Source organism: Pelophylax lessonae, assembly GCF_965119305.1.
Source record: "Pelophylax lessonae genome assembly, chromosome: 2".
Classification (NCBI taxonomy): Eukaryota; Metazoa; Chordata; class Amphibia; order Anura; family Ranidae; genus Pelophylax; species Pelophylax lessonae.
This window is the reverse complement of record NC_138769.1, coordinates 470845434-470868553: the sequence shown is the minus strand read 5'-3', so window position 1 is coordinate 470868553 and position 23120 is coordinate 470845434. Positions and strand designations below refer to the sequence as shown.

The 23120-nt window shown below is 43.2% G+C and overlaps 1 protein-coding gene across 1 annotated transcript in view; it reads right to left on the bottom strand.

Moving 5' to 3' along the window:
• Positions 1 to 5480: 5480 nt before the first annotated feature.
• ANKRD10 (ankyrin repeat domain 10) overlaps positions 5481 to 23120 on the bottom strand; it is a 61023-nt gene continuing 43383 nt past the window's right edge. Inside the window, exons 5-6 of the mRNA XM_082244773.1 lie at positions 13293 to 13376; positions 5481 to 6134 (exon numbers count right to left, since the gene is read on the bottom strand). Coding sequence (XP_082100899.1) covers positions 5698 to 6134; positions 13293 to 13376 — 521 coding nt within the window. The 3' untranslated portion in view covers positions 5481 to 5697. The remainder of the gene's footprint in view (positions 6135 to 13292; positions 13377 to 23120) is intronic.

The window sequence follows — 23120 nt, the reverse complement described above, 5'->3', positions numbered from 1 at the left end:
GACATGACCGCGCTGCGCGCTCCCGATCGCGCATGCGCGGTCATCTAGTGGGCGCCTTCATTGTGATCGGCTGTGTCATTGGAACACAGCCGATCACGTGGGAAACAGCCACGCCCATTGGCTGTTTCCCCCCCTGCCGGTGACGGGGGGTGTCCCGGGGACACCCCGACACCGGCAGTGCAGGGCGGCGCGCACGCGATCGCGCGCCTGCCCTGCTTAAAGTGCCGCCGTCATATGACGGCGGCCCAGGATAATGGTCGCACCGCTCCGCCGTCATATGACGGCGGGCGGGCGGCAAGCGGTTAAAGTGGTTGTAAAGGCAGAAGGTTTTTTTTTATCTTAATGCATTCTATGCATTAAGATAAAAAAGCTTCTGTGTGCAGCAGCCTCCCTAATACTTACCTGAGCCGCATCTCTATCCAGCGATGTGCACAAGAACCTCAGCCGTCTCCCTCCTGATTGGCCAACTGACTTTGACAGCAGACACAGCCAATCAGGAGAGCGGGCGGGGCTAAACCGAGGCTCTGCGTCTGAATGGACACATGGAGTTGCGGATCTGGTGCCCCATAGCAAGTGGCTTGCTGTGGGGGCACTCCACAGGAGGGGCCAGGACCATGGAAGAGGGACATGAGAAGACGAGGATCTGGGCTGCTCTGTGCAAAACATACTTACCTGCCCTGTGAAGTAAATATTTTTTTTTTGCGTTAAAAAATAACGAAGAGAAGACGAGACTTATCACTTTAACAACGGATAACTCATTAGCTGTCAGTGAGGTTCCCCACGGACAGCCGAATGTAAAATAAAAACAGCCTGGAGTACCCCCCCAGAATCCATACCAGACCCTTATCCGAGCATGCAGCCCGGCAAGTCAGGGAAGGGGCACGAGCATGCGATCCCCTCCCCCCAAGGCACCTTGTCTCCATGTTGATGGGGACAAGGGCCTCTTACCCACAACCCTGGGAAGGGGGCTTATCAGAATCAGGAAGTCCCCTTTAATAAGGGGCCCCCAGATCACGCCCCCCCTGTGAATTAGTATGGGGTACATAGTAAACCTACCCATTCACCAAAAATGTGTAAAAAGTTAATAAACACAGGTTTTTGACAATTCCTTTGTTTTTTTGTATTTTTTAAGAATGTCCCCCAGAAATAGATCCATCGTCAATTATGCTGCCTGCCGCACCGAAAAAAAATAAAAACCTCCGGTCCCCAACGATTGCTCCTGTGGACTGCCTGCTCCTCTGACAGCTCCTAAATACCTAATGGGCGGGGGCTGCCCTATGATACCGCCCCCTTATGAAGTCACTGACCCAGTATGCCATCAGGCAATGACATTACAAGAGGGCGTTGCCACCCAGTGATGTCACTGGGTGACCCTGCCCTTTAGGCATTTAAGAGCGGTCAGATGGAGGAGCAGGCAGTCCGCGGGTGCAATCGTTAGGGTCAGAGGTTTTCTCTCTTTTTCGGTGCGGCATGTTTGACAATGGATCTACATCAGGGGACATTTTTTGTATTTTTTAATAAAGGAATTGTCAAAATCCTGTGTACGGTGTTTATTCACTTTTTACACATTTGGTGAATGGGTAGGGGTACTGTGTACCCTCATACTCATAGGGTGGCCAGGATCTGGGGGCCCCCTTGTTAAAGATTCTGATAAGCCCCCCGCCCGCAGACCCACACAACCACTGCCCGGGGTTGTGGGGAAGAGGTCCTTGTCCCCATTGGGCAAGGTGCTTTGGGGTGGAGGGCAGAGCCCCACTGCCCCCATGTTGAGGGCATGTGGCCTGTTTTGGTTCAGGAGAGGTTTCCCCTTAAAATCCATACCAGACCCGAAGGGCCTGGTATGCATGGGAGTTTTTTTCTTTTTATTGTCGGCATGCTTTTTTTTTTTTTTTTTTTTTAACATTCAGTGGTCAGTGGGGAAACTCACTTACAGCTGATGAGTCATCAGTTGTGAAAGAGGTGGCGGCCGGCCCGCTATTCAACCAGCTATTCTTCACACAGAATTCAAATCAGTTGATCAATTTTAAACTGGTTCAAAATTACGAATGTTCTGAAAATTTGGAATTCATTCGAAAATATAAAAACAACAACAAATTTTCACGCACAAGTCGGACTTATCCAAAGTCGCATCAAAGTCCTGTCAGGTTGCATGAAAATCACACCAATTTTAAAGTTGCACAAGTATGAAAGGAGCCTAAACTTCTTATATGAGAAACGGGTTTTCTGGCTTGGATAGACAAGAAAACACTGCTTCAATATACAACATACCAAAAAGCCACTATAAACAGCATGGTCTCAGCATAATGAATGGTATGAAAATCAATCAATAAATAAATAAAATAAATGTAGCTGAAAAGGTAAGCAGTATCATCTTTGTAGGGTTAGAAACTAGATATGATAAACCCTAAATTCCTGGATAAATGGAACACTGAAAACATGCAAAGCAAACACCAGTAATGCGTTGACAACATTGATTTTTTTTTTTATTTAAAAAAAGCAAAAAAAAAAAAACCAAACAAAAAAAACAAACTGTTAGGGCACATGCATTCCCTTTGCAATGCTGAACTGTAACACCAATGAAAAAAAAACAAAACAGATAAACATAGGTCAGTTTCAAAGCACTATTGCTTATGCCACTGTCTCAGTAAGGATTTCAAGTAACAAAATGTATACAATTCATGGTTCTTAAAGCGATATCAGAAACTCAAATACTGGAATGTGTTAAGACTTTCAGGCCATGGCTATGCTTATTTTTTTTGTTCTACAAGTTAGTATTTATTTTTGAGAATTGTTTTCCCTGCTATGGGGAAAAATATAAAATATATATATATGAATAAAAAGAAGCCATTTAACAAATAACTGGCATCTACCTGGTACTGAGAAAGCGGCAAAATTGGTTTTACACAGCAACACTGCTGCAATGTTGATAAACTATGCATACATAATATACAAAAGGCAAGTGATTTCAAGCTTAACAAAAATACATAAAAGCTGTAACAATTTATGAGGACAATAAACATCCCTCCATGTTGCCCTTTAACAAAAATGCAAACTACATACAGTAATTTATTATTGAAATAGTAGTTCAGAGCTACCAAACATTTTATGACTGCCTGTCTGTGGTGTATAGTATAGAAATAAAGCGGTTATATTTTATTGTGAGGACTGTAAAACAGATATACTTCAAGTCATTACAACATTGCAGGGGCAATAAAAATCCCCGTCAGTAAAAAGGGATTCTTGAAAAACACAGGGTATCTATTACGGAAATAGGAGGACCCTAAAATGTGAATAAGTGAAATTCAAATTCACCTGGTCAAAAAAACAAACCTGTAAACAAAAAGCGCAATTTCTGGTTTTGAAAACCTAGAGTTTTAAATTTTAGAGGGGTTGTTAATTGTAACCCATTTCACTTTCATCCCAAAAAAACTTTACCATGTTTGGTTAACATTTTCTGCACAATGAAATATTAAAAAGGAGTAGACCATGGAATTTGCATATAATATTATGCATCATAGAGACAGTTATGCTGCAAAAAAAAAAAAATTATAAAGCCCATCTGTGCCCAGACAATGAAAATGTATGCATTTACATATTCCTTATATTAAAAGTTATGAATTTATGTAAGCCCTCAACTGAACTTGGTAGCTGCAGGCCCTGTAGGGTAATTCATCCTCAAATATCACAACAGTCACTTCCCAACAACTCAAAAAGGACCTGCTGGGTTACATTAGAAGGCTGACCAGGGAAAGCAACTGGAGAGGAAGCTGCAATTTTAGCACCTCAAACTTTAAAATAATACAGAATACATCTGTAGATTGTGGGATGCAAACCATGGTCTTACATATTGTAACATTGACCAGACATATAGAAGATCTGTAGATCATTTTACAAAAGCCAGTCTCTCTAGCTGTATGACTAGAGAGTTCTAGAACAAAAAGGTAGGTGCTTGAACACATATCCAAGTAAAAAAAAAAAATAAAAAAATAATAAGGAGGATAGGAAGGGGGGAGAACCCACCTTTGGGGAAGCCCACTCAGCTCCACAGGTGAAATGAAGAGAACCTCTAGAAACCCTTTAGTCAGATTGGGAGGGGGTCTGGGGACTGAGCTTGGCCTGCTATAAGGTGTTTGCCATTGTGTGTGTACATTAATTTAATGCCAAAAAACAGGTCTTATTGAAAACAATCAGACTAGGTTCTTGGAATGTGTGAGGTTCTCCATGCTTTCAATCTCTTCCACCTTGTTCAGGGAAAAGTTGAATTGAGGGTGGAGTATGTGATCTGCATGAGGGCTTGTTTTAAAGTCTAGATTAATTCACTGCTTAAATATTTAAATGCTTTAATGTCCATAGTATGGGCACAGGTAAATGTTAAGCTAGCTTAAAAATTATACCAACATCTATCAATTAAAATATACTTAGTACACAAAAAAACGTCTCTATCAACTTTGATTTGAAAGTTGCGTAGCAAGGAAAATTAAAAAAATGGCAAAAAGATAGTCAATTCTGCAACCCATCCTTGTAAAAAAATGGTTGGACTCCAAACTCCACAACCATTAAATAGGTCTCTGCAATTTCCAATATATTTCACGGGGAGTTTTGTATTCTATAAAGGAGTCAGATTGTGAAGTCATCCATCCGCCTCAGCCAATCCGGGGAAGCTTTGTATTAATTCATAAAATCGTCTCAATTTGGTTTTGGGAGTGGGATGGGAAGTTCTCGGCCTGCTGCAGGAATGCAGTACTGTATGTAGCTGAGGCTACATACAATTTATGCAGCTCACACAGCAGGCACATCTCGAAGTGAGGGTAATAATGTTTCAACCAGCTTAATCCAAAAAAAACTATTTAAACTTCACTAAATGATGGAGATCATCATTAATTGTGGCAATGCAAAAGTAAAATGTAGTAAATTACTCTGAATGCTGGATAGTTAAAAACTTTAATAGACATGGCCAAGCATGTACCTGTATATGTATTCTATATTTGCCGATAGGAACATTCCATCATGTGACCTAAGCTTCCCGAGTTTTGCAGGAAAGTTTTTGCAGTGGGCAGATTATACTTAAACTGTTCCATCTATAGCAATGAACTTGCATATGAACACCTAACAGATCTATCCTTCTACATTGCTGTCAGCTGCTTTGGGTATTATTCTAAAGAAGTTACTCCACACTAGAGAAGGTGGTTAAAACTTGACATTTTCTTGTTCATTTGAGATTAGTGGTTAAATTGCAAAGTGTAGGACAGCAACATTTAACACACTTTCATTAACGAGTAGATGGCTAGATAAAAAAAGTAAAATGCCTGTTCGCGGCTAAACATTTGACACATGATAATAATAACCATGTATAAAACTTTCTCAAAAAAGAAAAAAAAAAAAAAAAAAAAAACTTTTTTTTTTTTTTAAGTCAATAGTCTTAAATCATTAAAGATTATTCAAAATATTTTTTTCTTTAATTTACAACTCCAATTCAATGCTGCCTCTGGAGCACTGCATAGCACTACCTAAAATATTTCATTGTTTGGGCCAGCCTTAACTTCGCAGAAATCAACCTTAATGGTTAAAGCAAAACAAAAAACAACATTTTGGGTGATTGAATTTCCAATTAAACAACCCTAAATTAATAGTCAATGTACAGAGTAAAAACTGAAATGTAAGCATGATGCTAAATAAAATTAAAACAGTAAAGATAGCTCAGAATCCTTGATATTGATGAAGTGTGCTTATGAATGTGTGTTTATACTTGTGTTCATCATGGACTGAATCCGAGTGCTCTACAAGACTGCTGTGCTCAGGTAAGCCTTCTGCAGAGTCTCCAAACCCATGGTAATAGCTATACTGCAAGATATCTTCTATACCCTCACCCCAGGAAGGCCTAGAAGCAACACAACTACTTGGACTCCCATTAGTATGCAAAGAACCACAAGAAGATAAATTTACAGCTTCATTCTTATTTTCAATATATGTTGCGCTCCCATCACACTCCTTATTTCCATTTGTGACAGTGTTGTATCCGTTGATCGACTGAAGGCACTTGGGAGGGCTGGTTTCCATTTCACTGAGTGCTGCAAAATGTCCATTACTTGCTGGTCCATTGGTTAACGAACTGAAGTGCATGCTACCATTCATATCTGCATTAAGAAACAAACCTGTCAAATATCTTTTATAAGCTGATCGAAAACCATTGGATTTTAATTTCATAAATTTTCCAATCCTTTAACTTTAGGAACATATTAGGAGACTGCACTCCAGTTCAACATTAGTTCATGTGCACCTGATATCCCATTTACATTTGAGTCTGACTTTATAGCAGTGTAAAATGCAGCAATAAAGTTGCATTAAAGTATTGCAAGTATAGCTCCATTTCCAGTTAACTATAGCCTATAAAATTACAGCCCAATATTGTTCCGGGGGAAGGTGGCAATCCGTAAATGCAGGAGCCCTCAGTGAAGAGCCTTACAGGTCAAAATCTAGATACTGCATTTGTTTTCCTCAGTCAAGTTTACCTTTTGCAATAATATTCCAAGGATGAAAATTCCACTTTAAGAACTGCTCAAACCATAAATCTAGTGGCTGAGATGTTAACTAGCCTTGATTTAATAGGCTACATACAAATACAATTGTGTTCTGAACTCTGCCCTAACTCTACTACTGTTCGCAGGTGGGTAGCACAGTAGATAACATCAGTTCATATTCCAATAACCACCCACCAGTATGTTCAGTGACCGATTTAGAGCACTGCCTGGTCATAACAGATGATACAAGATCCACCCGTTACTATGATTCGGATCATTGACACTACATTTCCTCTTACAAATGCAATTCAGAGTAAAGCATGCATCCTTCTATAATACCAGATTACCACTGTACCAATCGCCATCTAGCTTAAAGCATAACTCCACTTTTGTTGAGGGAAGAAAAAAAAAATTACATTCCCCTCTGGGTAATCTCTGTACATTGCAGGGATTTTAACAAACTTTGCAGATTCCCATCTTTTGTTATTCTGAAGAAATCATTCTTTGTTCTCCTGTGCCAAGTGGGTTAAAAATGGGAGTGGTTTCATAATTATCTAGCAGCTGTTGGGATCTAATGAGGAAATCTGCTGGGCCTGCATCCCTTTAGACATATTCCTATTAGGAGTATTTCACAAAAAGAAAATTGATTTTTGTAAGACCTTACTGTAAAATCCTTTTCTCTGAAGTTAATCGACAGACGCAGCTACATCTTCATTACTAGTAGGGTTATGCTCCTCCCATCAGGAATAGGCACTAGGCACGGAAAAAGCTTAACCACACCTATGGGGGCCATCCCTGCAGGTATAACTCCTCACACTCTGCTATCAATAATAAATCAGTTTAGTTGAAAGCAGTGTTTAGAAGACCAAACCCCATACACTCAGAAATAGAGGGGCATGTGCTGCGTTTGTCAATGAACTTCAGAGAAAAATGATTTTTATGTTAAGTTCTTACAAAACTCCAGTTTTCTCTATCATTCAGACAGACGCGGCTCTATCTTCATTACTAGTAGGGATGTCCCAAAGGAGTATATTTACGAGGGGTGGGAAGACGATGCAAAAAACATAACGCAAGTCCCCCCCCAAAAAAGGCTAAAACCGAGCCAATCAAGTAACATGGAACTCAACCAGGAACAACCGGAGCTCTCCCAGAACAAAATTACACCCTCAAAGAGAAACTACAAAAAAAAAAAAAAAGTTCTCTTTCAAACTGCAGTCTGCAAAACCTTGTGGTCAAAAGAAGCATCCATGGATGCCAACACATCTACTTTGTAGAATTTTTTAAACGTATGCACAGACAACCAAGTTGCTGCCTTGCACACTTGTAGCACTGATGGCAAAACGCCCAAGAGGCACTCAGCGCTCTCGTAGAATGCGCCGTCAGCGGGAAAGGAGATTGTGGTTCCTCTGAATCTTGGTCCTCAGGAACTAACTAGTGGAGAGAAAAAAAATCATAAACTTTCCCTGTTACATCTAAGACCAATGTCCCAGCAGAGCTAGGTCCTAACACTAGGCAGAACAAACTGATTAATGATAGAGTGAGAGGTTATGCCTGCAGGGACAGCCCCTATAGGTGTGGTTAAGCTTTTTAGAAAAGAAAGAAAGGAGGCGCAAATACCTAGTGCATTACCCTTGGACACCTTTAAAATGGCAATGGCATTTTAAAAAAAAAGTTTTAAAGGTGTCCAAGGGTAATGCACTAGGTGTTTGCGCCTCCTTTCTTACTTTCTATTCACTTTTGCTTGGAGTGCCCCACCTGAGAGCAGCACGCCTATTCCCATCGGAGTGAGCGCTTGGGTTGATTCAGTAGTTTGCAATATCGTGGTTAAGCATTTGCCTGCCTAGTGCCTATTCCGGATGGGAGGAGAATAACCTCACTAGTAATGAAGATGGAGCTGCGTCTGTCGAACGTTAGAGAAATTACATTTTTGTTGTAGGGGATACCAGAAATCTGACTTGTATCTTAGGCAGACTTCTGGGAAAATTGGTGAGCCAATCACACAAGCAGGAAATTATGTTTCTGAGGTGTGGTCAGTACACATTCTGTGTACAGAACAGCTCCAGGTAACCATATTGCATTTTCAGAAAATTACAACAGCTGCAGATTGAAAAGGAAAGGTCATTTTTTAATAACATTCACTTACAATATGAATTGTGTCGCAATTGTATACACTAGATTGTTTCTTTATTTGCTACAACAGTGGAGTTACCCTTTAAATCTAAAACATTGACTATAGCAACCAACCTCAGCACTGAAAGGCATCTTCTACATCACTGTGTACTAAAAGGATTGAAAACTATGGACAATCCCTCCATTTTTCCAGCATTATAAATCAAACTGTCAGCTTTCTTCTGTCTTATTAAGAAATGTATATAATATTCCCCTTTAAGCTACATTTGTTTTGGTAGCATACAGAATAAAAACAATATAAAAATAAATGCAAGAATGATTAAGAGCAACTTATATTGTATATATTTATTACAAACTATTTTGAGATAAATATGGAAAGCAGCATTTAGCAACTGGAGTGCAGGCATTTTATACATAGTTACATTGGTCCAGTTCTATATACCATATCTCTGAAATCCTTCTAGAAGTTGGAAATCGCTGTAGTAGGCACCACTAATCCAGTGAACTCCACTAGCTCCCTTGGGCAAGGTAGAGAGCATGATGTCACCCTTACTCTGTCCAATCAAAAAATGCTTTGCATTAAGAAAAAAACGCAAAGCATTATCTGAATGGCTTCACACAAAAAAGGGCAGCGTTGCAACCCAATTAGTACAATCTTGTGTTGCGTTACATATATCGGTGCCCCACTCTGCCAGCCAACACAAAAGAACCGATCAAAAGAGGCAGCAACACTATAAAATGCAGTCCTTAGTCTGTATTCAAGCACTGCAGTACAGTGGTTAAAAATCCAGGAAAAAAAATAAAAGGTTGACCCATTTCAGACTCGGTAGGCTTACTCTTGAGTAAGGCCCGTTGAAGCTAAAAACGCATCAATCTTTTCCTGGATTTTTTACTTCCGTACTTCAGTGCTTGAATAAAAAGACAAAGGCCTGCAGTTTAGCATGTTGCTGGCTCTTTTGATTGAATCTGAATGGTGCCCATGCCAAGCAGCTGACCTTCTGTGCTCACAATGCAGCAGGTCAGACTCTTGGTACAGGACCTGGAAGTTAGTGGAGATCACTGGAGAAGCTGTTCCCACTACAATGATTTCCAACTTCTAGGGGCATCCCACAGGTATGGTATATACACAGTTACATTGGTCCAAGTTGGATCAACTATCTGTGTAAAAATGTCACACCTGGAATTCTTTACCCAAAAAAAAAAAAAAAGGTACCCCTAACCCGTGCATGCTAACTAAAGTGAGTAAAATCTAGAAAATAGCCCTCATCGTAGGAATTAGCATTCTGCAAAAAACAGAAAATTAATTATAGCCTTGATCACTACATCGACAGATACCTACTTGGTACGTGTGCTATATTTTTGAAAAAAAAAAAAAGAAAAAACGGGGGGGGGGGGGGGGGTGTATTGTAAATTTACAGGTTTCTTGTTTAAGTGGTAGCCTAGGCACCTTCCTATTGTAACAAATAGGAAGGGAGGTCGAGGCCTATTTGCGGAGTGCGGTTTATAAACATCACTTCTGAAAAAGCCCTTGGACGGCTAGTATGGCTGTTAATAGCTGATGAACAAAAACATCAGTCACGAATTGTGAGAGCCTACCCCTTCCTCTCAGCAGAGGTCGGCATAACTAAAGAAAGAGTGGTCATTCATTAGTTCCAGAGCACAAGCAGCAGTAGCAGCAGATTAAAGGGGCATTCGATTGCGTTTTTTTTTAACCTTTTTATTTTTTGCCCATCTGAAAGCCTTAACCTTCATCCTCCCACTGTATGTGACCTGTACATTAACCCCTTCAACGCCTCCCTCTGAAAGGATATGCCTTATGCACCATTACCAAACTCCATGTTTGCCTATCTTGATACCAGCAGGTTTCTTAATTTTCAGAATGTTGTGCCAACAAATTAGATCACATTGGGGTGTCCACTTTCTAAAAAATGGCTCATTTTAGGGGTGTATTCTGGTATTTTAGGTTTAACAGCAAAGTAAGGGAAACCGTTAAATGTTTTTTTCCTTCTATAGTTAAAATAAATAATAAAAAAAAAAAAAAAAAAACATCCAGTGGTTATTAACCACTAAAAGAATGCTCGGTCTCAAAAAAAGATATAAGATTAATTTGGGTACATTGACAATTGCATGACTGAGTAATTGTCAAACTACTGCAACAATGAAAAATGGCCTGGTAATTTAGGGCTATATACAGGTTGATATTCAAGTGGTTAAAGGACACCAGTTATGTGAGAAACTTTGGACTGAAAATTCTAACCATTTAAAGTGTTTGTCTGGCTGTCTTTGACTACAATAACTTCCGGGTCACAAACCCATTACAGGAATGCTGTGTGTAATATTACAAATGTGTAGTCATTTTAGAAAACCTTGGCTATGGCAACAATGTTTTCATTAATTGGTTTTAGGCCAAATGTTTCATTTCCATTGGAGCTATATTAGTCTTTCAGAAACATTTTGGGGCTGTTCCTTTTACTGGGTGAATTTAAAAGAATAAATGGCAAACTACTGCCTATCGCAATTCGATTTTAAAACATTAATGTGGCATAGAAATATAAATTGCTGTCACAGGCAGCAAACCACCAGTTTGCTTTAATGAAATTTGTGTCACCATGGCATAGCTAGAGGGTGAATACACATACCCTTTGTGGGTCTCAATGCCATTCTTCAGCATCACTGAGAACTTTACTGTTCAGCGTACTTGGAAACACAAAATCATCTTAAAAAGCCTCAATGCCTTGCTCCTCACCTTTTTAGGTGTCAACATTCTAAATTTCAATGAAATGTTCATTTTGGTGGAGCACAACCTTCTCATTAGGATAAGGATTACAGAGCACATGTACAGGAGGAACAGGGCTTAAACAGTGAAGAATATATTCAAGTAGATACAGTTCAGTGATGACTAGTCCACACAGTGAACTTCTTGATATAACAAATTGGGCACACCAAGGGTAAGAGCACTAAAATTGCATTTCTCCCCAATTCTATGAAAGTAGTATGGCCAACAAAATATAAATATAATCTATTCTATCCTTTTCCTGTCTAACTGCCATGCTGGCCAAGAAAAACAAAACAAGTATTGCTCGATAACACAATTTGTAAAGATGTGTGCCTGGCAACTTTGAACACAACTTGGCTTATTCAAAGCACATCTAAAAAGGTTCTTAAAAGACAGTCCAAACAATTCCCAAAAAATGGTTACTATACGATGCCAAATCTTCAAAGTAAACTTTACCTTCCTAGAGTGTGCCAACTCCTCCACTACGCTCCCATTCTAAGGAACTAAAGTTCAGTGGGAGGGTTTCAGCAACAGAAGCAGTGAATCCAGAAATCACAACCTACATGAGGGTGGCAATGCTACTCTAAATTCTAGAGCAGTGAAGTATCATTGCCACCCCATCAAAGGGATGCATTAAGTGGACTCTACTAGCAGGATTGACATGTATTTGTGGGACTGTGAAAGGGTATGGGGGGGGTGCAACCATACTGTAAAACGCATTTTACAGAATGCCATAGTTTTACTTTAGAGAAATACATTTAAAATGTCTTATAATCTGCATATTAACGTTTACAATAGCCTCCAGAAACCAGGAGTGATGAAACAAACACTAACTGAACAGTGTTTATACATTATACCATTTTTCAGAACCTCCACCAAACAGAACAGGTTATCCAATTTTGTGCCAGTTCATTAAAGTGGCTCTAAAAGGTTGAAGAATTTTAATTTTACATTATTAAAAGCATACTTTGCATTCCCCTTATACTTATCCAAGCCTAATCTCAGGGCTGCTGCTCTCTCCCTCTTCACAGGCTCAAAAAATAAAAAAAAAATCAGTGGGACCCACTGGCTCCAGTCACTTTCAATCACAGCCAGTAAGAAGGGTGCAGAGGGTGGGGGCGGAGCTGCGCTCTGTGTTTCTATGGACAGAGGCATCTGCAGAAGTGCCCACATAGAAAGTGGTGGGGGGAGGGGGTCAGAAGAGCCCAGAAAGGGACCTGAGTAGAGGAGGATCGGGGTGGCTCTGTGCAAAACCATTACACAGAGCAGGCAAGTATATGGAAAAAAAAAAAAAGGAAGGGGGGCGTTTACAATCATTTTGATATGCAACTGCTGGATTTATCGTGGAGAAATACATCCAGGCTTTTACTGCATAGTATATAGTTTAATGGTTCCTAAAGCCAAAACAAGTTCAGACTTTAATCCCAGAAAAAGCAAGATTTCATTTTAGAGAAAGTTACAGGTCAGTTAAAAAGCAGTTGTTGGAAAAAAAAAAAATATATAAATAAATATGCTAAAAGTTAAGACCCATTAAACATGGCAAATTAGAATATCACACTTCAGAAAACAGATTGTGCTTGATAATACTGTTCTCATCCCATGTAATATATATTCCTTCCCAGAGTCTTTATTAGGTATGACAAGATACTACAGTACCAATGGTATAAAACTTTGGATTTCCACCATATCTAAAATGCTGGAAATTACTTAAAAGTAAGCATACTGACTGATACAACGAAAGGGGGTTTGTGTTGCAGATACTGAAAAATTATTAGTATCTGTTGGTCTATTAGATGTGCTCTCTTGAGGTTTCAGATCTTCAATCATCGGTATGTTGCAGCATCTGTCAGAAAACTGCCCAATCCCACCTGATATATCTGAGTGATTTTCTACATGCATGCTGTCGTCATCGTCCATCCTTCCAGTCATGTACTCTGTGCCAAAGCTGTTCGCTAAAAGAAAGAAAAAAAAAGCCTTACAGAAATATGTGCGTTTAGAGAAAAGCATTACTTTATTTTCCCTACATATGAACATACAAACTTTCAGAGATGTGAACATGTGTTTGCATATTTAATCCTGTAAAATTGGGTCCACACATGCCATTTTATTCAACCCAGCAGGATGGAAAAAAAAAAAAAAAAAAAAAAAATTTAAAATAATAAAATTACAGATGGCTGTATCAACACAAGCAGTGTAGGTGCAGCGATCTCCCCCACTGTGCCTTTGTGTTCCGACAGGGGGGTCTCCCCCCCACCAATACACAATGATCAGCGCTTACAGCCTGTCTGCAAGCTCTAATCTTCGTTGGACTTACGAATGAGCTCTCGTAACGGAACTTGTTGTATGTAGGGGGGACTTAGTGTACAGAAGTCAAGAGTTTTATTTGGTGATAGCTACTACACAGTTAAAATCTTAATTGGGGTACACACTATAAGAAAATCGGGCGAACGATCGTCAGATCTTCCACATTGCACAGCAAATCTGAACCGACGAAAGAAAATTCGTACAAAAATTCTCGTACCACAAAGGCTTTTGTTGTTTCCGATCATGCGCAGTCTTTTCTTGTACAACAATCGCACAAAAACGGTACACAATAAAAACGAAAATCTTTCGTTTTTCCCGTACGAGAAAAAATTTAGAGTTTGTCCCTTCGAGAATTTTGGTGAGAAAATTCTTAATCGTCTGTAGAAGGATCTGTATACACTACACTAAAATTTGGACGAAAATGTTCGCCCAATTTTCTTCTAGTGTGTACCAGCCTTTACTCAAGCCAAAGCTTTCTTAGACAGGAGGTGTTGGAACCCCTTCTCAAGTTTTTTTCTGTGCTCAAGTTTTCCCCTCACTTCATACGGATGAGAGGAAATTATGGAAAATATATCGTGTGTGTGTTGTCCAGAAGACTATCAGTTTTTTTCTTGTCCTGGTAGAACAGGAAAAAAAAAAAAATTAGGGAATTTCACCAATAAAGAAAGCCACAACAAACTGACTAAAGTTAAACCTTCTCTCGTTAAAAAAAGAAAGTTTAAGCTTCTATTGGCAATGTTCTAAACTGAAAATATACCTGTACCTTCTGGCCAAGAAACACACAAAATTATTCATGACAACTATAGATATAGGGCTACATTCATACTGCTGTCGACCTGTCAGAGTGAACGCGGCTGCACCTAGCCACTCACAACTGCAGCAGGAACCTGAGATTCCTGCTGCTACAATTCGAATCAGCCTTAATTGCCGGTGTGAATGTCTTTTTTTTGTAGCCAAACAGCAGCCTTAAAGCAAATATTCTTATTGATAAAGTAATTCCCATGCCAATGTATTTCACGGTACTTAGAACTATATGCAGTGCATCCGGAAAGTATTCACAGCGCTTCATTTTTTACACGTTTTGTAATGTTACAGCCTTATTTCTAAAATGGATTAAATTCATTATTTTCCTCAAAATTCTACAAACAGTACCCCATGTGAAAGAAGTTTGTTTGAAATCTTTTCCTTTATTTTTAATAAATTTGCAATCAAAAATCACATGTACATAAGTATTCACAGCCTTTGTTGCAAACTTTGCTAAAGAACCTTTGGCAACAATTATGGCCTCAAGTCTTTTTGAGTATGATGCTACAAGCTTGGCACACCTATTTTTGGGCAGTTTCTCCCATTCTTCTTTGCAGGACCTCAAGCTCCATCAGGTTGGAAGGGGAGCGTCGGAGCACAGCCATTTTCAGATCTCTCCAGAGATGTTCAATCGAGTTAAAGTCTGGGCCACTCAAGGACATTCACAGAGTTTTCCCATAGCCACTGCTTTGTTATCTTGGCTGTGTGCTTAGGAACATTGTCCTGTTGGAAGATGTACATTGCTGCATTCATCTTTCCCACTTGCATCACTGAAGGGATGGTATTGGCCCAGTGAGGAGCGGTGTCTGGTTTCCTCCAGACATGACACTTACCATTCAGGCCAATGAGTTCAATCTTTGCTTCATAAGACCAGAGAATTTTGTTTCTCATGGTCCAAGAGTCCTTCAGGTCCCTTTTCGCAAATTTCAGATGGGTTGTCATGTGACTTTTACGGAGGAGTGGCTTCCGTCTGGTCACTCTACCATACAGGCCTGACTGGTGGAGTGCTGCAGAGATGGTTGTTCTGGAAGGTTCTCCTCTCTCCACCGAGAAACGCTGAAACTCTGTTAAGAGCGACCACCGGGTTCTTGGTCACCTCCCTGACTAAGGCCCTTCTACCCCGATCGCTCAGTTTGGCCGGGCGGCCCACAACTTTCAATTTACGGATGATGGAGGCCACTGTGCTCATTGGGACCTTCAACGCTGCATACATTTTTCTATACCCTTCCCCACATCTATGCCTCAATACAATCCTGTCTGGGAGGTCTACAGACAATTCCTTGGACTTCATGGCTTGGTTTGTGCTCTAACAATCACTATTAACTGTGGGACCTTAGACAGGTGTTTGCCTTTCCAAGTCATGTCCAATCAACTGACTTTACCACAGGTGGACTCCAATCAAGTTGTAGAAACATCAAGGATGATTAGTGGAAACAGAATGCATCTGAGTTAAATTTTGAGTGACATTGCAAAGGCTGTGAATACTTATGTACAGGTTTTTTAACTGGATTTTTGTAAGAACTTACCCTAAAATCCTTTTCTCTATCGTTCGACAGACACAGATCTGCTTAAGTCATAGACTATAGGGTTATGCTCCTCCCACTAGGGATAGGCACTAGGCGGAAAAAAGGCTTGTCCACGCCTATAGGGGCTATCCCAGCAGGTATAACCCCAGGCTTTGCTCTACTTAAACAGTTGTGTTGCAAACAGTGACAGAAAAAGACCCCATAACAAAAAAACTGTATTTTTGACTTACCGTAAAATCCTTTTCTCTTAAGCTCATTGACAGACGCAGACTTCTTGATTAATATCAGTAGGGTTATACTGCCCCCTAGAGTAGGAGGACACAAGGCAGAAAAAAAAGTTCTGGCTACGCCTATGGGCAGTCCCAGGGGGTATACCCTTTCACTTCCTGCTATAGGATGCCAGTTCTGTAACAAAGCAGTGTCGGAGAAAATCATACCAACTCAACTCAAAAACAGAGGGGCGGGTACTGCGTCTGTCAATGAGCTTAAGAGAAAAGGATTTTACGGTAAGTCAAAAATCCAGTTCTCTGTCGCTCATTGACAGACGCAGACTTCTTGATTCATATCAGTAGGGACGTCCCAAAGCAGTGCCATAAATGAGGGGTGGGACAGCAGAAACAAATCCACAAGGCTAAACATAACCCACCAGGTAAAACAGGACTCACCGAAACAATAAGATGAGACCCACCTGAGAAACAGCAACCCGCAAACTTTGTGGCAAAAAGGAGGTGTCCGCAGATGCCAGCACATCAACTTTATAAAACTTTGTAAAAGGTGGGTACAGACGACCAGGTAGTCGCCTCGCCACCCTGAAGTACAGAAGCCGGACAGCGAAAAACCCCCAGAAAGAACTAAGCGCCCGAGCAGAAAGCGCCTTCACAGGGAAAGGAGGAACCTGACCCTATTTAACAATCCTGTACCACCCTCTGCCTGACCCATCTGGAAACAGTAGCAGCAGATGCAGGCAACCCTTTCCCAGGGCCATCCATGAGCACAAAAAAAAGGAACCAGACTTGCAAAAAAAGGCAATAGTTGCCAGGTACACCCAGATTGCCCAAACCACAACCAAAGCATGCATGCAAATTTTCGGTGTGTAGGCTGAGGACACAAGGAGGCAAACAAGACGACTTCTTGCAAATGAAAAAAAACGGAAACCACCTTCGGAAGGAAGGACGGTTCCGGACGAAGTATCCTGTATCCCTATGACCCATCAGATAGGAAGTAACGACAGGACAACGCCACCAGTACCGACACCCTGCACGCAGCAGGAATAGCTACAAAGAAAAAAGGGGGCCAACTTCAGGGACAAAGTGAGCAGGGGAATCCCCTGAAAATTTGCAAAGGGAGGGTTCCGAAGAACAAACAGCACCAAGCAAGGTCCCAAGGTGGTAACGGAGGTCGCACCGGAGAGAGCAGGTGTCGCACCACCTGGATTAAGTATGCACCAGGGAAAAAAGTGGCCAATAGCCTTAGAAATAATATTGCCAAGGCATGACCCTCGATATACGCAAGGCCAACCTTTGATAAACTCCCTGTGGAAAAAAAGCAAACCAATCGAGCCACGGAGCAAGAGCTTGGGGAACCCCAACAGACGCACACCACGCAATACATGACTTCCACGTATGACGATTCATTGTTCCAGAAGTCGCGTTCCTTAGTGTGAGCAGAGTAGGAATGATTGAAGTAGACAATCCCCATTTCTTCAGCACCCGGCATAAACAGCCAAGCAAGCAAAGCCAGCGACCGTAAAACAGGATGGAAAATTGGCCCCTGACAGTAGGTCCTCCCTGAGAGGAATCCCCCAGGGAGCTTCCGCGACCAGCCCAGGTCGGCGTACCAAGCCCAACGAGGTCAGTCTGGAACCACAAGAATGACTGGAATCCTTTCCACCTCCATCCGGCAAGCAGTCACTTGAGAGTAAAGGCATACATCCGCTGATACAGACCCCACGGGCCCACCAGCGGCGTCTACCCGAGAATCCCAGGAGCGGGCCACAACCCGCTGATCCGGGACGCCTAACAGATCCCTATCTGGAGTGCCCCAACTTGGGCACAACTGATGGAACACCTCCGGATGGAGAGACCATTCTCCTAGATCCAAGGTCCGCCGACTGAGGAAATTCACCAGCCCATTTCCCACTCCAGAAAAGGGAACAACGGAGAAAGCTGGAACAAGCATTCCGCCCATCGGATGATGCCGGCCACTTCCAAGGCCGCAGGGGGCAATTAAGGAACCCCCCAGCAAATGACATAAGCCACGGCATTGTCCGATTGAAAGCGCCCTGGACAATCCCATTGTCGTTCGGTCCAGCGAAACAGGAAAGCCTGATCGCTCCCAGTGCCAGCACAGTAAGAGGCCAACCTGGATAATTCCAGGGACCAGATTCCCTGAACAGAAAATCCACAGAGAACCCCTCCCAAACCGGATACACTGACATCCATGGTAACAATAGACCAATAAAGCGAAAAGGAGGGAATACCCTGGAGATAGCACCAGGGACTGAAGCCACCATATCAGTGACTCCCTGGGCACCAGGCTCAGCTGAATCGGATTGTCCAGGGAAATGGGATTATCGTTCCATTTGAGAAGGGTGTCCTTCTGGAGGATTCTCGTGTGGAATGAGCAAAAAGGGACTGCCTCGAAGGTCGACACCATCAGTCCCAGAACACACATACAGGCCCGAAGGGACGACCATTTGCTAGACAGCAAGAGCTGATCGCAGTCCGGAGCTCGTGGAGTGTGTCCGAAGGAAGAAACACCCTGGCTAAGGGCGAGGTCAAGGCAGGCCCAGAACGGCCAGTCACCCAGACCGACAGTCCCCGCTGTCACAACAGCGCCAGAACTAGAGCCAACCACCTATGTGAAGACCTGAGGAGCAGAAGCGAGACCAAAGGGTAACGCCACAAATAGACAATGGGCCACTCCCACTGCAAAGCGCAGAAAACGGTGTCCTGCGCATAGGGGATGTGAAGGCAGGCATCATTGATAGCCATGGAGGCCAGAGTCCAATGCAGGGCGGCCACCACCCTGGGATGGATTCCATCATGAAATTTTGAACCAGCACGAAACAATTCATCTCCTTAAGTCCAGGATTGGACGCTGTCTTGAATCAAGGAGAGCCACGGGTCCAGGAACCGGCAAGTACGTTCCCCCACCCCAGATATGGGTGGGGGTGCACCTTCAGGCCAGTGCCCTTGTCTGCAGGTCTGGAGAGATTGGATTCTTGTTTTTCCAGACCAGGGTCGCTTGGAACCCCCCAAGGGAGCCTTGAAGGACTTTGTCCTCATCGACTGACCCTGAGGGACGAGAGAACTCCCTATGCGCTGAAAAGGGAGGGTCCTCGTCAGCGACGGGGGTCCTCACCCTTCGCAGCCTACGGGAGAAAAAAAAAAAAAGGTACTTTAACCCCCAGTGAGACTTGGAAAAAAGTCAGCCAAGGAAGTCCAAAACAGACTATCCCTAGGGGGAAAGGTCAGTTAAAGCAATCATCCAAGGCTGATCCGCAGACTAACACTCCAGTCACAACATGCGCCAGAAGATCAATGCCCAAAAGGACAAAACGGCCCAGCATGGGAGCAGTGTCCAATGCAGGAGCACAAACAACCGCAGCCCTTGCACCAGTTGGTCCAGCAGCTCCGAAAAAGCAAGGGGGAGTAGCCTCCCCTCCAGGTCACGGCGTAGTAGCATAGCCCATTAAGTCAATGTTTGTGACCCCAGGGCCCCCAGCAACACTAGTCTTAAAGCAGGCCCCACCAGAGAGAACACAGTGCAGGGCACAGATTCCACCCTCCGATCCACCGGATCCTCACAGGATGGAGGAACCTCCACCAGGATCACAGTAGCTCCATACAGTCTGCATACCGGCGGATCCACCGAAGGTGGCACAGTCCACTAGTCAATGCGGGACCCTGCAAAATAATAGCGCCTAGCATTCCCTCAGGCTGGGAGCAGTGTCCAAAACCCCAGAGAAACGTTTTGGATAGTCTTGTTTGAGCATATTGTCCAAGTACGCAGAAAAAGGTAAAACCTTTGCTGATCTGGAAGGCTTGTGGACGACAATGTAGCCTGCGCCTCAGTCGCAGCTGTGTCCTCCAATCCAACAGTATCACGCACAGACACTAATAGTGCGTCCACCATCGCCTTGGCTTGCGAGGCAGCGAAGGCAAAAAAAGGACAGAAGACCCGACAGGGACATCCGTGTCAGCAGCGACTGATGCAGACCCGGAGTCTGAGGCATCAGATGAGGCAGGGGTAGGCGGAGGGTGTTTTTTTAGCACCTTGTCCTTTAAAGGCCACCTCCAGCCAGGACACGAATGATTCCAGGACCACCGAAGTCTATCTATAGCCAGCTAGGAGCCCGGCGGCCCCCTCGAGGGGGTCAGGTGGGGGCTCATGTTCAGCAGGGTCCATGTTACACTAGGGGAATAATTAGCAAATTATGAGAAGTTTTTTTTTTTTTTAAAGAGAGCGTCCTACCGCTCTATAGCACCCCAAGTGGCCAGGCAGCGCACACTAGAGACCCCCCAGCAAAGAGAGACCCCCAAGGCTCACCAACCCACAGCCAGATAGACTAGAATGCCCAGAATGTCGCAGCAGAATAGGCGCAGCCAGAACTTTTTTTTCTGCCTAGTGTCCTACTCCTGTAGGGGGCAGTATAACCCTACTGATATTAATCAAGAAGTCTGCGTCTGTCAATGAGCCACAGAGAAAGTAGAGGGGCAGGTGCTGGGTCTGTCAATGAAATTCAGAGAGAAGGATTTTACGGTAAGTTCTTAAAAAAATCCAGTTCTCTGTCGTTCATGGACAGACGCAGCTCCGCTTAATCAGACTATAGGGATGTCCCAAAGCAGTAAAAACATGAGGGGTGGGAACAAGACAGGAACAAAAAACCTGAATGCCCCAATGGGCAACCAGGTTAAAAAAAAAAACACACACACACACACACACACACACTGGAGCTCCCCCAAAACGATGAACCCGCAAAGAGAAACCAAAAAGGGGGATTCTCTCAAACTGCAGCCTGCAAAATATTGTGGCCAAAAAAGCATCCGCTGATGCCAACACGTCTACCTTGTAGAATTTAGTGAATGTATGCACAGAAGACCAAGTTGCCGCCTTGCAAACTTGTAGCACCGACACCTGATGGCAAAAAGCCCAGGAGGCACTGAGCACTCTAGTAGAATGCACCTTCACCAGAAAAGGAGGAACCTGACACTTTAGTGAATGGGCCTGTACCACCATCTGTTTGATCCATCTGGAAATTGTTGCAGCCAGTCCCTTACGAGGTCCATCCGTAAGGACAAAAAGAGTGTCCGATTTTACAAAGGACGCAGTGGTCTCCAAGTAAACCCCGGTAGCCTGGACCACATCCAACGAACGTAAAGCATACTCCTTAAGATGCTGAGGTTTAGGACAAATGGAAGGCGGTACAATGTCTTCATGTCAATGAAAATCATAAACCACTTAGGAAGGAACGACTGATTAGGTCGAAGTACCACCTTATCTCTGTGCGTCGCCATTATTCAGCCACAATAAAGTGAAACAAGTCAGGACAAGGGAAAACTTTACCCGATTTGCGATATTTGCAGGAACCAAAAGACGCCTGCATACCTGACGCTGTGGGTTCATCTGCCATTTTAAGAGTTTCCACCAAGGTGCTTTCTCACGCCACAGCTGAGGACGACCGGTCCTCTTCGCTGTCAGAACATGAAGACACCGACCCCTCAGGGTGGTCTGGGGCAACCATATCTGTGTCAGAATCCGAAGATTCTGCAGATGGAGGGGAGGACGGGGGACGTTTGCGGCTAGCAGCACCAGAACAAACCGACTGCACTTTTGACTTCAGGCTTTGCAGAAAAACTGCAATCTCTGGCTGCAACTGCCAGCCGGAGGGTCCCGCACTCATTTCCAGGGGGTCTGCAGGTGATATTTTTTCCTAGGACTCCATTTGCAAAAAAAAATAAATAAATAAAAAAAAAAACAAAAAACTTTTGTGCAATGTCCCTTTAAGACCGGGAAAACGCAGTCTCGCCGTTATTACTGCAGACCCCCAAAACCTGAGCAATGTATAAATATAGCAGAGCAGGAGAGGAAAAGCCTAAAAAGGGGACCCCGTGAAACTTTACAAGAGCCCAGATAAAATCGTGCAGTCCTGGCAAGTGTCAAAAATGAAAGTAACACAGAAGAGCAGGAAGAGGAAGCAACTCTGCCACAAGCATAGAAAAAAAATAGAAATATGTGCTGCATGCCAGTCCCGCCCCCAGACCACAAGAAAATGGATGCTATACATTCTCAATGGGGAATCCTAGAAAATGGCTGCCCATAAAAACTACTGTGAACACAGAGGTCATGAACCACGGCAAAATGGCGAACCCCATGCGGTTTCTGGGACCCCCAGAACAAAAAGGCAACTAAGTCCTCATTCAAGGACCACCCCCAGACGATCCATCCCCCTCAAATATGTCCCGAAAAACTGGCCGCATTATTAGCCCCCCCCCCAGGTGAAAACCCACTGGGGGAGAAGCAAGGGTTACGCCAGATTAGATTTCCAGGAAGCCAGGGAACCGGAGGGAGCCCCTAAGGTCCGACCATTCCAGGGAGGGGCCCAAGCCCACCCTGCGACCTTCAGGGGTTTTGGGGGGACATTTTACTCACCATATCATGATACAAGGCAGGTGCCATTCCGAAACAGATCACCTCCCACCCGGGATGGGGGTGCTGTTAGCAAGGCCTAGTTCTGGACTATAACCTGCTCACGCTCGCAGACCAGGCTAGGCCACCTTAAGGATCTAGATTATCTAGTGCGAATACCAGCCGGCTGTTGCTTGTAGTTCCTCTGGATCTTGGTCCTCAGGAAAAAACTAGAAAAAAAAAAAAAAAAACACCACAAAAACACTTGCCCTGTTACAGCCAAGACCGGAGTCCCAGCAGGGAACTAGGTCCTATCCCTCTCACTAGGCCCTATCCCTCTCACTAGGCAGAACAAACTGTTTGAGTATAGAAGAGCTTGAGGGGTTATGCCTGCTGGGAAAGCCCCTATAGGCGTGGCCAAGTTTTTTTCCC